Below are 15867 nucleotides of genomic sequence, written 5' to 3' on the forward strand. Positions count from 1 at the left end.
TATTTTGTTGTCTTTGTATTACTGTATATTACCCAGTTATAGTCCCAGGGTGGATTTGTAATTTGGCGAAAAATATGGGTGAGCTGTTTGGATCGCTGTAATGGAATTTACTGAAAACAAATTAATATAATTACGGTAATACATTATTAATTGTTTGAATACAAAATTATAACAACTACTACCTAGTCATGTATTTATATTTGGAGAATTGCAAATTAATTTTTCGGAACAAATCATCTGACTTCTAAAAGAAAGCAGAACCTCTCTGAATAGATTCTATGATTGTGGGTCACAACATCTTGGTACAATAACAACTGACTCAATTAGACTACAGTAAGAGTGTTTAAATATGTTTTTAATAAGAAAGAGAATGTCTGAATATAAAAACATCCAGTCTAGTCTGCTGCCCTCTATAGAAAAAGATCTACAAAGGCTGTCAATCATTTCACAATGCGATGAAAAAACGACGTCAAATTGATTCATTTTTATACTATTTTGGTTAATTAATAATAAAGGATAGCTTCATTTTTGTAAGTAACATACCACTTTTCTTATAATATAGTAATCTGAGGCCAGACCTAGCCTGTTTCAGTGATGTATTACAGTATAGTATATGCTAGGCCTAAATAAAATATAAAACACCCACCAGGCCCAGCCAACGTACCAGCACACTCAACTTTCATCTGCCGTTCCTCATTGTCACGACAGGCAGGCCTAGCAATATCAATACAGGTACTCTTATTTTCTGTGTACTAACCAATTGGTCGAAAGAGTTGGAAATTAGACCAGTAAATATGATTTTAAAATAGGCTAGGAGGTACATACATTATTGGGATAGGCCTAGTATTGTTTACATTGAAAAAAATGTTGATTGACATTAATAATAATAATATTTAATAATGACAAGGCCAATAATTGTTGATAATTTTTAAATTTCAGATAATTTACTATGGCAATGCACGACTTTGTAGAAGCAGAATGTGGGGCAAGTAATCCACTGAAGAAGCTGACCAGCCACTTCATGGAGGACAAGTCACGGCACCAGGAAGGCCTGCACATTTCTCCAGGATTCGGTCATCCTTCCGCGTTATCCGAACAACAAGTTAGTTTTATTTTGATTGCGAAATTAAGTTAATTATTCAGTTTGACTAACACAGAACAGTTATATTATCACATTTCTAAGTAAGTAAATAAATAATGACCATGTTTTTTTTTCAGCTGGTTGGTGAGTTCCTGGCAGATCACCAATACAATGCAGCTCCTCAAAGTTTCCACATGAGTGCACTTTTACAGGAGATGCAGGATATAGAGGATGCTGCACATAGAAGACAACTCCCAGCACAAGGTAATGATGAAGTGATGGAATGATGAAGTGATGGCATTAAAGTGATAGAAGGTGAAAAGGAGAGTATTGAGGTGATAAAGATGGCATTAAAGTCATAGAGATACAAGAAGGTTAAAGACAGTATTGAGGTGATAAAGTGATAAAGAAATGTGAAAAAAAAAGAGTATTGAAGTGATAGGTGATAGGAAGTGATAAAGTGTGAAAAATGTGATGAAAATGATAGAAAGTGTTAAAGCATTAATATTAAAGAGATAGGTCATAAAGATAACATTAATGTGATACAGATAGCAGAACATGTACATAGGTCGCATAGAAAGATGAAGTATTGAAGATATATGATAACAGATGATAAAAAAAAAAGATAGAATTAAAAAGTTAATGCAGATATCAGAAAGTGAAAAGTTAAACTATTCTTTATTCTAATTATTCTTATGCTAATTACTCTATATTTAAATATTGTTCTTAGCACCTGCTATAGCTGATCTAGCAAGTCAACCAAACTGGGCGCAAGAATTCCTTGTTGCAGAACAGGAAAGGATTGTAGATATCACTACGGAAAGACCGTCAAATTGGACGAGAGATTTCTTAGAGAGTCAAAAGGAAGCAGGTATTTCAACTTTGACCTTTGTGTGTGACCTTTAAAAATATAATTTTTTTTATGTTATGATAGGACAGATTTATAATTTGGCTGTATGAAATGTTTTTTTTTATTTTTAGTTGGGCCGGAAGTTCTTCCTGAAAATATAAACACAAAATGGGCAGAGGAATATCTTTCTGGTACTGCTGATAAGCTATGGTACGCATTCTTCAATAGATCAAATCCTATCTTATAGACACTGTATTGTATCTAAATTCTGGTATCATAGGTAAATTCTGTGATACAGCATCATATGTGAAACACATGTGACACCTGTATCATAACATTCCAAGATACATGATGCTGTATTACTGAATGACACTAGACAAATATAAGGTGATACAGTACTGAAAATTTGTTGGGGTCCCCCTGCCTCCTAATATCAGGCACTTTTCCTTTTCCTCTAAATCTCTATATACACTATCAAACTAGCTTGACAAAAATGTACCCAAATATGGTAGTAATATGACATCATCATGTCCATATATGGGCACATTACATTCGTTAGTGTAGAGAGAGGTTACTACTCTTTATAATTATCAAACTGTTTATTAAGTATTTGGGTTTTGTTTTATTAGGTTGAATGAATATGAGGAGAAGTCAGAAGATGTATCATGGTGAGTACAGTATTCAATTTCTTTCCAACAATATTATTATTTGTAAACAAAACATTATATAATATCATATACAAGATCAATGATATTAATTCATATTCTATTGGTCCATTATTTTGGCTAAGCCACATAGATTCATGTGACCGGTTTTTACAAATTTTTTTTCTTAGGATTGATGATTTCAAGAGTGATGATGACTTGGCAAAGACAGCCAGTGAACTTTTAGGATCAATAGATGATCCCAAATTTAGTAATTCTGAGGTATTCTAGGATTTTTATATACGGGTATCTTCCTTTGCATAAAGTATACAAGCAACAAGAATTTGAATTGTTCTGGTGAAATTTGTTAACATAAAACAAAAACAACCACTTTGTAAATATCAGCCCAAAATTACCTGAAAATTGTTTTTATAACAGTTTATGAAGTTTGTGAAGAAATTAGGAGATGGGGAATTAATAGTTGAAGATAACCAAATAAAAGAAAAAGACGGCAAAGTAATAGACAGTACGGCCGATAAATGGGCTCAAGATTTCCAAAATGAGCAGGTATTGTTCATTTATAGATTTATATAAGTTCTTAGTAATTATGACGATGATTGCACTCCATAGGTATGGAAGGCAACAAATGTAAAAATCAATTAAATAGGGTAGTACCATTCATATGCAGGTATTTAATATATTTCTACGTTAACATTTATTTTAAACATTTACAGAAACTCAGTGAAGAATGGAAATCGGAATTTATGTCAGATATTAAGTCAAATACTATTCCTTCTGATGAGGAATTCTGGGATCGTTTGCAAACGGAATGGGAAAAGGCAGCCAAAAGTGAACTAGCAGAATCGCATCCATGGTTGAACGAGTTTGAAAATGCAACAACTGACCAGGTAATATATTATAAAACTTCTTTGAATACTATGAATTGCTATAGTAAAATAATTTAGGTCAAGGATCATAGCAGATGTATTTGTGTATGTATAAACACCAATGGTTATTGCATACATTGGTCAGGGGTCAAGTGCAAAAATAATTAACTGTATCAGGGTTCATAGAGGTTAAAATTAAAAAGCATTGGTTACAATATTCTATTAATGGTCAGATCAAAAGTGGGTCAGGGGTCAAGTTCATAGATGTTCAAATTAAACAGCATTGGTTACAATATTCTATCGTTACAGGTATATCAATTTGAAGAAGATAATCCACTTAGGGATCACACAAATCCGTTTGAGGAGGGATTAAAGAGATTAGAAGAAGGTGACCTAGCTAATGCTGTCTTGTTGTTTGAAACAGAGGTACAACAAAGACCAGATAATGCCAAGGTAAGCCAATTAATATTCAAACTATTACAGTGCTTTACTGCTATTAAAATTCGGCCTATTGTTGGCTGCGAATAAAGCGGCTATGCAGTATTGCTTGACCTTGGACCTATGAATACTACAAGGGTATTAACCAATTAATTAACTAAACTAATAAACTATTTCAATTTTAGGCGTGGCAATACCTTGGCACAACACAAGCACAGAATGAACAAGAAAATGCTGCAATATTGGCGTTAAAAAGGTATAATTTGCACATGAAAATTACAATTTATTAAAAATGACAAGCATTCCTGAAATCACAGATTGGAATTCAGTCAGATGTATGTAAACAATTTCCACAAAGTGTTTCAGATTTTCAACACTGTACATGGCATGCAATTTATTTAATCAAAACTTAAAAAGATAGTAACGTACTTGTATTCATTGGTCGACAGAGGTGTAAATTAGACTAGTAAAAATGATTTTAAAATAGGCTAGAAGGCACAGACAATATTGTTTACATTGAAAAAATTGTTGGTTGACATTAATGACAAGGCTAAATAATAATTTATTTAATCAAAACTTAAAAAGATAGTAAATGTAATTGTATTATTTAATGATTCTACTAAAGGTACAAAACATATCTCAACATTGTAAGATTTTGACAACAAAATTGACTTGTATCTTGTATTGTGTTCATCAAGGGTTAAGAAGGGTCCCTATATAGAGGTAATCAGAAGGACATTTTGTTTTAATTAATTTTTGTTAGGTGTTTGGAGTTGGAGAAGGACAACCTAACAGCGCTGATGTCCTTGGCAGTAAGCTATACAAATGAAGCTATGCAAAATCAAGCACTATACGCCTTGCAAGATTGGATTAGAAGCAATCCAAAATATTCACATGTATTGAAAACACCAATGGATCATCCAGATGGTGGACCATTCAACTCAATGATGTTAAGGTATGCATAAGCAAGTACTATTGAATTATAGGTAAAAAAACGCAGGTACTATTGAATTCCAGGGGGAAATGCAGGTATTATTGAATCACAGAAAAACAAAGCACAGAAATGATTGAATAATAGAAAGACAAAGCACAGATAATATAATAATAATAATACCACATTTATATAGCGCCCTTTTCATGAGTAATCATGCTCAAAGGCGTTTTACAAGCATTATTACCCCAGTATTTTTTTGGGATCAAACACGTATGGAAACATACTCCCATAATGCAGCCGGTAATCAGCGCAAAGTTGTGTCTAGATCTAACTGGGTACTCATTTATACACCTGGGTTGAGAGAGGCAAACGTAAGTAAAGTATCTTGCCTACGGATACAAGCAATGCGGCGAGAGTTGGATTCAAACCTAGGTCTGACGATCGGTAGTCCAACGTCCAACACACTGCGCCACACGCCCTTACAGATAACTTGCATTAAAATAGTAAATGTTAAGATAAAAACAATTTTGGACCAGATTTAAATGTTCCGTAATAGTTCTTTCAACAATCTGCTTATCAATGATATTTTTATGTTTTTAGAGAATTACATCACCATGTTCAAGATTTGTATTTAGAAGCAGCTAGACTATCACCAAATGAAATAGATGCTGACGTTCAAGGGGGCCTAGGCGTTTTATTCAACCTGTCACAGGAGTATGATAAAGCTGTGGATTGTTTCAATGCTGCTCTAACAGTCAGGCCTGATGTAAACATTTTAATTTATTGTAAAATAACAAATACAACTTTAGAACTACACGTGTATGAACTGCATAGATATATTAAACTACTAGTGTTACTGTAACTAATTCCAGTTCCTGTTCACCTCACTTGGCTGTAGTCTAGTTAACACTCTAGGTATATAATGTCTCTATGATGATTGAGTAGGCCTGCCATATATTTAATTCAGTACCACACTACCAGAGACTACAAACTGGTTTAGATTGGAATTAATCGCTCTTAAAATAAACTTACCTTAAAATAAAACCGGAACATTACTATTATTAATACGATTTGAATAGGTTATTTTGTAATTTTTATAAAGTTAATCCCCCTCCATAAAAAAAACAAAAAAAAAATGTTTTCTCATAAAATGACAAAATAAATGGTAATATTTAACCAAAAACCCATTGGCTTTAATTTTGATTGCTAATTGCTACAAACTGCCCTTTTTTCAGGACTGTTTGTTATGGAATAAACTTGGAGCAACACTAGCAAATGGCAACAGGAGTGAGGAGGCAGTGGAAGCCTACAGACAGGCCTTGCAACTGTACCCTGGATTTGTCAGGTCTAGATATAACCTTGGTATTAGCTGTATTAACCTACGCTCCTATAGGCAAGTAGTGCTCAATCAATGATTGATACAGTAATAGTACAGAGGTGTTTTAAATGGGACACAGGGGCATCCAGTTTGGAAGGGAGCACAGAAGCACTCTGTTTTGAAGGGGAGAGACCATTTTGGAATTTGAATTTATTTATACAGTACTGGGTAACATCTTCAGTCAAAGATTGGTCTCCCAGGGGGCCCAGTTATGATCAGTGGCTGTGTGTGGAGCTCCCTAAGCCTAAGCACGATACATTAGTTTATCCATCCTGTAATTGGCGAGTGTGTGCTCGCTGTTGGATGTGTATGAAAAAAATACTACTGCCAAAGACCTGACTAGAGCAAATGTAAAATTTCATGTTTTTTTTTTATACAGGGAAGCCATAGAACACTTCCTGTCCGCACTTCACTTGCAACGGTCAGGGAAATCACAAAGAGACACAGAAATTACATCGGATAACATCTGGTCAACACTACGCATGTCAATATCATTGTTAGGCCGACCCGACCTCTACAAAGCGGCTGAAGAAAGAAATTTAGAAGAACTAAGTAACGCCTTCAATGTTTCAACATGACACGGTATGTCATGTCCGCATTTGATGCTGTTCAAGATTCCTGGAATGGTGCCATTTTATTAAATTATGCTTTAATATTAATTTCAATCGAACAATTCTAATTATGTAATGTGTCTATTGGAATGTTTACTTTACTAAATTTGTATAAATATTATTGGCATGGCATGGTAAGCATGGCTAAACGAACATAAAATTGATCATGTTTGATTTAAAATATATTAAAGGTGGCTAAATATTATACAGAAATCAATATATTTTATTATATTTAGCTTTTAAAAGTGCAAAAGGTAATATTAATTATGCTATAAATTTGGCTTTCAAGAATGAAGACACATACAATGTACACCTTTGTATATTGTAATAAAACTTAATTTCAATAAAATGAATAAAGTATTTGAGAGATTGTACTTCATTCTGTCGTTGATAAAGGGTATTGCTACATCAATATTAATGTACAGTATATTCACTATTTTTACACCACCAGTGAATGTATCTTTGTTCTTTTTTACAAACATTAAGCCAAATTATCAGGATACATTGTAGTGAGAATGCGTACATATAGCATACCACTCCAAGTCGATCTGTGCTGATGTGGTTTGCAGCAACAATCACTATTAGACTATATTCCTGGTGGTAGAACAAGCCTTTTAGGCTGGTATGCATTTAAAAGAACCCATGCATATTGGAAAGGTGTGCTGCTCTATTTCAGCCTTGTCGTCGCTTATCACTGCATTTTATAGAGCTAACAACCCAACCAGTTGAACCAAAAGTGGCCTTATGTTCCATTTTGTATGACAAAAATGGCCTTATGTCCCATTTTGTATGACAAAAGTGGCCTTATGTCCCATTTTGTATGAAAAAGTAGCCTTATGTCCCATTTGGTATGAAAAAGTGGCCTTATGTTCCATTTTGTATGACAAAAGTGGCCTTATGTTCCATTTTGTATGAAAAAGTGGCCTTATGTCCCATTTTGTATGAAAAAGTGGCCTTATGTCCCATTTTATATGAAAAAGTGGCTTTATGTCCCATTCGGTATGAAAAAGTGGCCTTATGTCCCATTTTGTATGAAAAAGTGGCCTTATGTCCCATTTTGTTGTCCCATTTTGTGTGGAAAAAAGTGGCCTTATGTCCCATTTTGTATGACAAAAATGGCCTTATGTCCCATTTTGTATGAAAAAGTGGCCTTATGTCCCATTTGGTATGAAAAAGTGGCCTTATGTCCCATTTTGTATGAAAAAGTGGCCTTATGTCCCATTTTGTCTGAAAAAGTGGCCTTATGTCCCATTTTGTATGACAAAAGTGGCTTTATGTCCCATTTTGTATGAAAAAGTGGCTTTATGTCCCATTTTGTATGAAAAAGTGGCCTTATGTCCCATTTTGTATGACAAAAGTGGCCTTATGTCCCATTTTGTATGAAAAATGGCCTTATGTCCCATTTTGTATGAAAAAGTGGCCTTATGTCCCATTTGGTATGAAAAAGTGGCCTTATGTCCCATTTTGTCTGAAAAAGTGGCCTTATGTCCCATTTTGTCTGAAAAAGTGGCCTTATGTCCCATTTTGTATGAAAAAGTGGCCTTATGTCCCATTTTGTGTGGAAAAAAGTGGCCTTATTTTCCATTTTGTATGACAAAAGTGGCCTTATGTCCCATTTTGTATGAAAAAGTGGCCTTATGTCCCATTTTGTGTGGAAAAAAGTGGCCTTATGTCCCATTTTGTATGAAAAAGTGGCCTTATGTCCCATTTTGTCTGAAAAAGTGGCCTTATGTCCCATTTTGTATGAAAAAGTGGCCTTATGTCCCATTTTGTGTGGAAAAAAGTGGCCTTATTTTCCATTTTGTATGACAAAAGTGGCCTTATGTCCCATTTTGTATGAAAAAGTGGCCGTATGTCCCATTTTGTATGAAAAAGTGGCCTTATGTCCCATTGATATGAAAAAGTGGCCTTATGTCCCATTTTGTATGAAAAAGTGGCCTTATGTCCCATTTTGTATGGAAAAAAGTGGCCTTATGTCACATTTTGTATGACAAAAGTGGCCTTATGTCCCATTTTGTATGACAAAAGTGGCCTTATGTCCCATTTTGTATGAAAAAGTGGCCTTATGTCCCATTTTGTATGAAAAAGTGGCCTTATGTCCCATTTTGTATGAAAAAGTGGCCTTATGTCCCATTTTGTGTGGAAAAAAGTGGCCTTATGTCCCATTTTGTGTGGAAAAAAGTGGCCTTATGTCCCATTGGATGAAATGTCAGTGATATCATTGGATTGACATATCACCAATTCAAAAATCAATACATATTTATACTGTTCATAATGTGTTAACTTAAACTTAACTATAGTGGCGTAAAGAGGCCTCTGGTTTAGGAACCCCAAGTGGCCCTTCAACGCTGGAGGCCTCAAGCATTTTTAGCCTTCTCAAGCATTTTTCGACATATTTTAATGCCTGTAATTTCCTCTGGGCACTGCTCAGAGGCCCCCATAAGCTCCAGAGCCTGTGGGTTTTGCCAGTGAGCGCCAATGTCAATACACCGTACTGCAGATACTGTTCCACCAAATAAAAGAATATTACTTACTTTAATTTAATTTCTGTTAATTATGCAAATCATAATTCCACCACTTTTAATTTCTTTCTTTTATTTTTTTCTGATTTTATAACAAAACTACAGCAGCAACACACTTCATCTTGACACTACAAACATGCCATTATGTACAAATCTTTTGCAACATTTAGTGCTGTGTTGGTGGGAGCCATGTCCTCCGGTTCCCCACATATATTTGCACCAATGAGTGTGTCCATAATTAATATTTATATTCATAATAACTGAAAACTTGTATAGCGTCGGTGTCTCCACCCATGTGGAGCTCATGGCGCTTCGGTGGTCTAGTGGGATGCAGGAGTGATATTATTTTGAGTATCAACATGCACTGCAGTGTCCGTAAGAGCTAACTGTATACAGTCAATAGCCACCATGTGATCTGGTATGCACTAACTGTATACAGTCAATAGCCACCATATGTGATCTAGTATGCACTAACTGTATACAGTCAATAGCCACCATATATGATCTGGTATGCACTAACTGTATACAGTCAATAGCCACCATGTGATCTAGTATGCACTAACTGTATACAGTCAATAGCCACCATATATGATCTGGTATGCACTAACTGTATACAGTCAATAGCCACCATATATGATCTAGTATGCACTAACTGTATACAGTCAATAGCTACCATATGTGATCTAGTATGCAATAACTGTATACAGTCAAAAGCCACCATATATGATCTAGTATGCACTAACTGTATACCGTCAATAGCCACCATATGTGATCTAGTATGCACTAACTGTCAAAAGCCACCATATATGATCTGGTATGCACTAACTGTATACAGTCAATAGCCACCATGTGATCTAGTATCATGGTTACAAGTACCAATACTGGTGATACCTAGCACTGGTTGTTACAAAATTATCAATAAAGATCATTTACTCCAATTCACAGTACTGTATTGCCAAATGAGCGCTGTTTGGTGGCTGGTTAAAATTGCGAAGGAAGATGACTGTTGTTGTTGGAATCGATCATACCTGTGCACAATTCAGCCCAGTAAGCTACAAATGAACGGTTGTTCTCCCATATTTTAATAATCACAATGAAGATGTATTGTCCCCCCCAAAAAAAATAAATGGATAAATTCAACCAAAAACCCATTGGCTGGCAGCCAATTTGACTATTTTTTTGCTTTAAATTACAGTTTTTCAGGTAAATCATTTTTATTCATCGATCCAATTTTTTTTATTTAAGTGGATAACGATTGTGACATTAAAATGGCATAGTCAGCAACAAAAATTGTAAACATTTTTTTTCTGGGACAATACATCTTTAATGTACATTATACACAGTCATCAATTCCTGATTTTTTTTTTTCATTTTCTTTCTTCCCATCCTTTTTCATTCATCACCATTATCTATTTTTGCCTTTTTATTGTCATCTGCACTGCCTTCAACTGCTCCTCTCTTCAGTCCTTTCATCTTCCTTGTCTGTAGATTTCCCATGTCTTGTTTCTGCATGTGTATCCTGCCATGAGTTGTGCCGAATACATCTACGTTAATGTTCTTCTTTTTCTTTGCCTTAAAATCAAAATAAAATTATAATATTAACCATTACACCGATCATATTTTATCCTAATCTATTGTATGATATGCATATCATTATTCTATAAGCATAAGCACTTTTATTGAACATATTTTAAACCATTTTGATATCGATCATTCTGGAATTTTCCTCTTGAATATTGACCATGGGCTTGATTTCAATGATGTGAATTGAAGACTTTGAACTAGAGTAGAACACGTCTTTGGGACACCTCTAATCTGGGGACACCTCTAGTAAGGGGTCATCTCTAATCTGGGAACACCCCTAATCAGGGGAAACCCTTAGTAAGGGACATCTCTAATCAGAGAACATCTCTAATCAGGGGACACCTCTAATCAGGGGACACCTCTAGTAAGGGGACATCTCTAATCAGAGGACATCTCTAATCAGGGGACACCTCTAGTAAGGAGACATCTCTAATCTGGGGACACCCCTAATAAGGGGACACCCCTAGTAAGGGACGTATCTAATCAGAGGACATCTCTAATCAGGGGACACCCCTAGTAGGGGGACATCTCTAATCAGGGGACATCCCTAGTAAGCGGACATCTCTAATCAGAGGACATCTCTAATCAGGGGACACCCCTAGTAAGGGACATCTCTAATCTGGGGACACCCCTAATCAAGGGAAACCCTTAGTAAGGAGACACCTCTAATCAGACAATGGGCAATACATGTTTCAACACTACAGTCAACCACTATTCAGGGGACACCTATTAAGGGGACACTATTTTGGGGTTATTAATATGATAGTGATACATCATTATGTCCATATATGGGCACATCACATTTTTTGTAACAATTTGATAGTGTAGACAAGGCTTTAATTTTAACATACCTTTAATGCCTTTGGTTGTTTTGAAGCCCTTTTGAATAAATCGTCGGATGCAAGCTTTGTCCTTCTAAATATCAAGTCTAGAGACGGCCCAATCTCTTCCAATTCTACTCTTGGTGTCTTGCAGCCAGACTTTTTTAGGATTGTTCTAAAGGGAAAAAACATCAAAAGTGAGGTATTGAAATACAACTCTCCCAATACCAGACACCTTTGAGCTGGCCGAATATATATGGTTTTCTGGAAAGTCTGGTATTCAGAATGCGTTTTTTATGGTAAAAACAAATTTGGGACCACTTGGGCCTCAAGATTTGATGTCGCAGCATCTTAACCATTGTGAATCTATACTTGCAAGTGTAGATTCACAATGGTCAAAAGAGAAATCTATTTAATATTACCTGTAACCACGCATTGAAATCTTGTTAGCAATAGCAGTGAAACTGATCACATGTTCAAGGCCTGCCAATCGTATATTTGAAATCGTTTCCCCATGGAAAAAATCTGAAAAAAATGTTCAATATTAATTTAAATGTAGTTTAATAGCACTCAATAGCACTTTATACTGAGATTATTTATTATAATTAATTTATATTAATAATTTTTATAAATAATTAATAGACCGATTTGGTGATGCATGTTGAGTACTTGTCACATTAGAGTACTTGGGTGTCAGATTGTCAAAACAATAATATTTGCATAGAATTTTCAGACATTTTTTTTTTAAAGCGGGCAGGAGCAGGAACAATTTTTATGGAAACGTGTACGTGCATGACACCCAGTGCCAAATATGTCTATATGTCTAATATGAATATGAGATCAAGATGAGAGGGTACCTATAAATAAACTCTTGAGTCTCTTGTGCTCTGCATCATTTTCAAACAATTCACCAGCAAACACCAAACAAGGCTTGGCACCTTCAGTCACCTTTAAATTCTAAACAAGAAACATGAAAAATAAATTAAAAAAATAAAGTTAATCACTTCCGTAAAAAAAATTATGTTTTTACTTATAAAATGACCAAAAAAACGGTTAAATTCAACCAAAAACTAGTCAAATACATTTTTTAGCCAATTTTTGTTCAAGGTGGATAACTATTAAGTAACATTAAAATGGCGTATTAAAGATTTTTTTATTTTTCAGGGGGAGTTGAGTTCAAATTTCGTTGCATGTTTTCTTAATATACTTAGTATAAAGTTCAAAATTACGTCAGAGTAGAGCAAAGATCTAACCAATTAAGTCTACATGTATCATTTTAAACAAACCTTAAACATCTTTAGTGAGTGAAAACTTTGGATTTCAAACTCAATCATATCCAATATGTGATTATTAAACGTCCGACCTGCAATTAAAAATTATTTTAATTTAAATATAAAAAATATAATTAAATATTAATATATACTGTATTAAATAAATGGGCGGCTTCTTCACATTCTCACAGATTTCCTTATCTTATCGTTTCAAATTAATTAATACATTTTCAGTATATCCCCGGGCGGTTTAGAATTTGTTCTGTGCCTGTGGTGTTTATATTAAATAATAAATATATATAAGTTTAATTTAATTACTAATAAAATCATGATGATGAAATAATTATAATTATATATACCAAAAACTAGATTGTTGGGTCTTTTCTTTGAATGAGAACCAAACAAGAATAGTGAAGCATCGTTCATGTTAGAAAAGAATTCCTGCAAAAAAAACACACAATTTCAACTCATGATAGAAAATGAACTCTTTAAATTTCAAAATAATCATGTACACTTTTACAAAGTATGATTTAATTTTTATCCATGTCAAGTTTTAATATATCAAATTTAATATTCCCTTACCAGTGAAGTCTGATCATCAAATGGTCTCATAATATTTTTTCTGAAAATAAATATTATTCCAATTAAAACAAATATAAATATGCAAGCTAAAATAATAATAAGAGCTGTAAGAGTTAATATTTCATAAAATAAACATATAAAATGTTGAAGAATACAAAATACATATATATACAAATATATTTTTTATTTTGTTTTATCTCAGCCCGTTAGTGGAGGTTTTTTTCTCTGTTGGCTGTGAATAAAAATATTGTTCTCTGAAAAATTGTGCGAAATCATTATTTTTGCTGGTTTTCATTTTTTTTCGGAACGTAAATAAATCTATTGGGCTATTCAAAGTTTGATCAAATTGGGGGAGAAAATAAATGAAATAAATAATAATAAATGTTTATAATAAGTAACCTTTTAAACATAACAGCATGTGGTTTCTTCAACATGCATAACTCTTTGAGAACTTGAGTAACTTGTTCACTGGTTCGACCACCACGAACAAACATGGCGGTTTTTGTATTCTCTATCAACTTGGGTGCTCGTTGTTCGAGAGCTCTTTTTGTTTGTTGATTTTTTGGTTTTCTGGAGAAAAAAAACCATATTTTCATATTATTTTTTAAATAAAATATAAAATAGATATCTAGACCTATAAGTTTGTCTACCTCCAACCAACAACATTTTTCAGCCTGTGCGATTCTCATATTATGCTACAATGACCCTAGGCCTACAACAATATACACTACTGACACAATCGTGCACTGAGACGACAACTTGCTTGCTGTCCTGTCTGCGAGTTATAGAACAACAAGTCAAATAATAGGCCTAGCATAGGACTTTTATTAACAAAAATATAATATAGAGCCTTACATTACACGTTGCTTGACTGACATGGTGATAGACTAACAGTTTCTAAGCAAGTTCAGCAAATAAATTACAGAAATTAGGCTTATATTAATATTATTTATTTAGTTTATATTTTGTCAAAATCACAGATATGACCATGTGTCCGTCTTCCATGCTCCCAAAATAAACAGAGTACTCCCTCAACGGTCAACAAGTTTTGGATTATTCCATGCACAACAGCAGGCAGAGGAGTAATTATATTTAAATATCGTTATGGCTAAAGATACGGTACCGTATCTATACTTCTAAAAACTAAAGGTACGGTAATTATAGAGTGGCTATTAATCAAATAGGTTATTGCATTGCAACGGCGAAATATAAAACACAGCATTGACATCAAGACTAAGACAATAAGATGTTGATAACAGTTTTAAACTTTATGTCATTTGTTGCTCAAAATGGCAGCCATTAAAAAAATGTCAGTTTTCATCATAGAAACATTTGAATTATATTGAAAATAATTAGACATAATAAAGTTTGCAAATCTCAGCCTGGGCTAAATAAGTAGACATCAAGCCAACAACTTAGTTTAGGTAAGCGCCGATCGATAAATCCTGAGTTTACATTAAATAAACTAACTTTACTGGGCCTAGCCTAGTTAGATTTCAACAAAAACATGCATAGAATTTATTTTTTTAAATATTTAAACAATGTAATAAGTTAAAATTCTAAATGTTACTTACCGTAGGCCCTACTACTCGTCGTTCCATGTTTTCAGGTAAGGCAAATAGGTAATCAAAAAGCAAATCAAATAGTCGAAAGCAATATAATATAAATCAAGTCGGAATGGCAGTCAAAATAAGAATAAGGCGAAAACTAAGATTTTCGCTGCAACTCGAAAATTGTTACGTAACTAAAATAACTTTTTTTTAAATGATGAACATAACTGAATAAACAATACAGACAATTTTAATTTTAAATAAAAATACTTTTAAATTAAATAATATCTGAAATGGAATTAGGCCATAAAGTATAGTTATTAATTATTTTTCATCTTTATTTTTTTAATTTTGTTAAAACTGTTGCTATATTTGAAAATTAAGTTTCCATGATTGGTTTTTCGTCGTCACATGACTTTTCACGTGTTCAATTAAAAGTAAAATAAGTATCTACTATAAGTGTTTATTTTAATGACCTGTTGTACGACAGTTCAGTTAGCGCACAGTGTAACGCTGTGGTAGGATTTGTGGGTTGATGTTAGATCTCGGTATTGGAGTGTAGCAACTTCTAACCCTTGTTATGATTGATGGAAACACGAAATTACTTTTTTTTATATAATTCTACCAAATTTGTTCATGCGTACGTCCTTCATCTTTCTATTATTATTCTATTATTAATGTTTTATGAGGATGGTCCATCCAACCGAAGTTGAT

The 15867-nt window shown here is 33.8% G+C and overlaps 2 protein-coding genes across 3 annotated transcripts; one reads left to right on the forward strand and one right to left on the reverse strand.

Moving 5' to 3' along the window:
* The first annotated feature begins 427 nt into the window (after positions 1-427).
* On the forward strand, positions 428-7132 carry LOC140055657 (peroxisomal targeting signal 1 receptor-like). 2 transcript variants are annotated; one of them, XM_072101016.1, is made up of 15 exons: positions 428-530; positions 940-1102; positions 1219-1345; positions 1812-1952; positions 2063-2141; positions 2561-2599; positions 2767-2857; positions 3014-3142; positions 3310-3483; positions 3772-3915; positions 4086-4156; positions 4664-4855; positions 5435-5600; positions 6070-6227; positions 6592-7132. In XM_072101016.1, exons 2-15 carry the CDS (start codon positions 950-952, stop codon positions 6788-6790), a joined length of 1863 nt encoding a protein of 620 aa, XP_071957117.1. In that variant the 5' UTR covers positions 428-530; positions 940-949; the 3' UTR covers positions 6791-7132. The 2 variants fall into 2 exon arrangements, with proteins under 2 accessions (XP_071957117.1, XP_071957118.1); XM_072101017.1 differs by lacking the exon at positions 3014-3142.
* Positions 7133-9384: 2252 nt separating this feature from the next.
* LOC140054024 (ribosome production factor 2 homolog) lies at positions 9385-14613 on the reverse strand. Its single transcript, XM_072098823.1, has 9 exons — positions 14459-14613; positions 14003-14173; positions 13604-13643; positions 13381-13462; positions 13037-13113; positions 12608-12707; positions 12173-12275; positions 11781-11925; positions 9385-10917 (listed from the first exon to the last, which is right to left on the reverse strand). The coding sequence occupies exons 1-9, from the start codon at positions 14479-14481 to the stop codon at positions 10738-10740; spliced, it is 921 nt and encodes a 306-aa protein (XP_071954924.1). The 5' UTR covers positions 14482-14613; the 3' UTR covers positions 9385-10737.
* Between the last annotated feature and the right edge of the window lie 1254 nt (positions 14614-15867).

This window comes from Antedon mediterranea, chromosome 7 (genome assembly GCF_964355755.1).
Source record: "Antedon mediterranea chromosome 7, ecAntMedi1.1, whole genome shotgun sequence".
Taxonomy (NCBI): Eukaryota; Metazoa; Echinodermata; class Crinoidea; order Comatulida; family Antedonidae; genus Antedon; species Antedon mediterranea.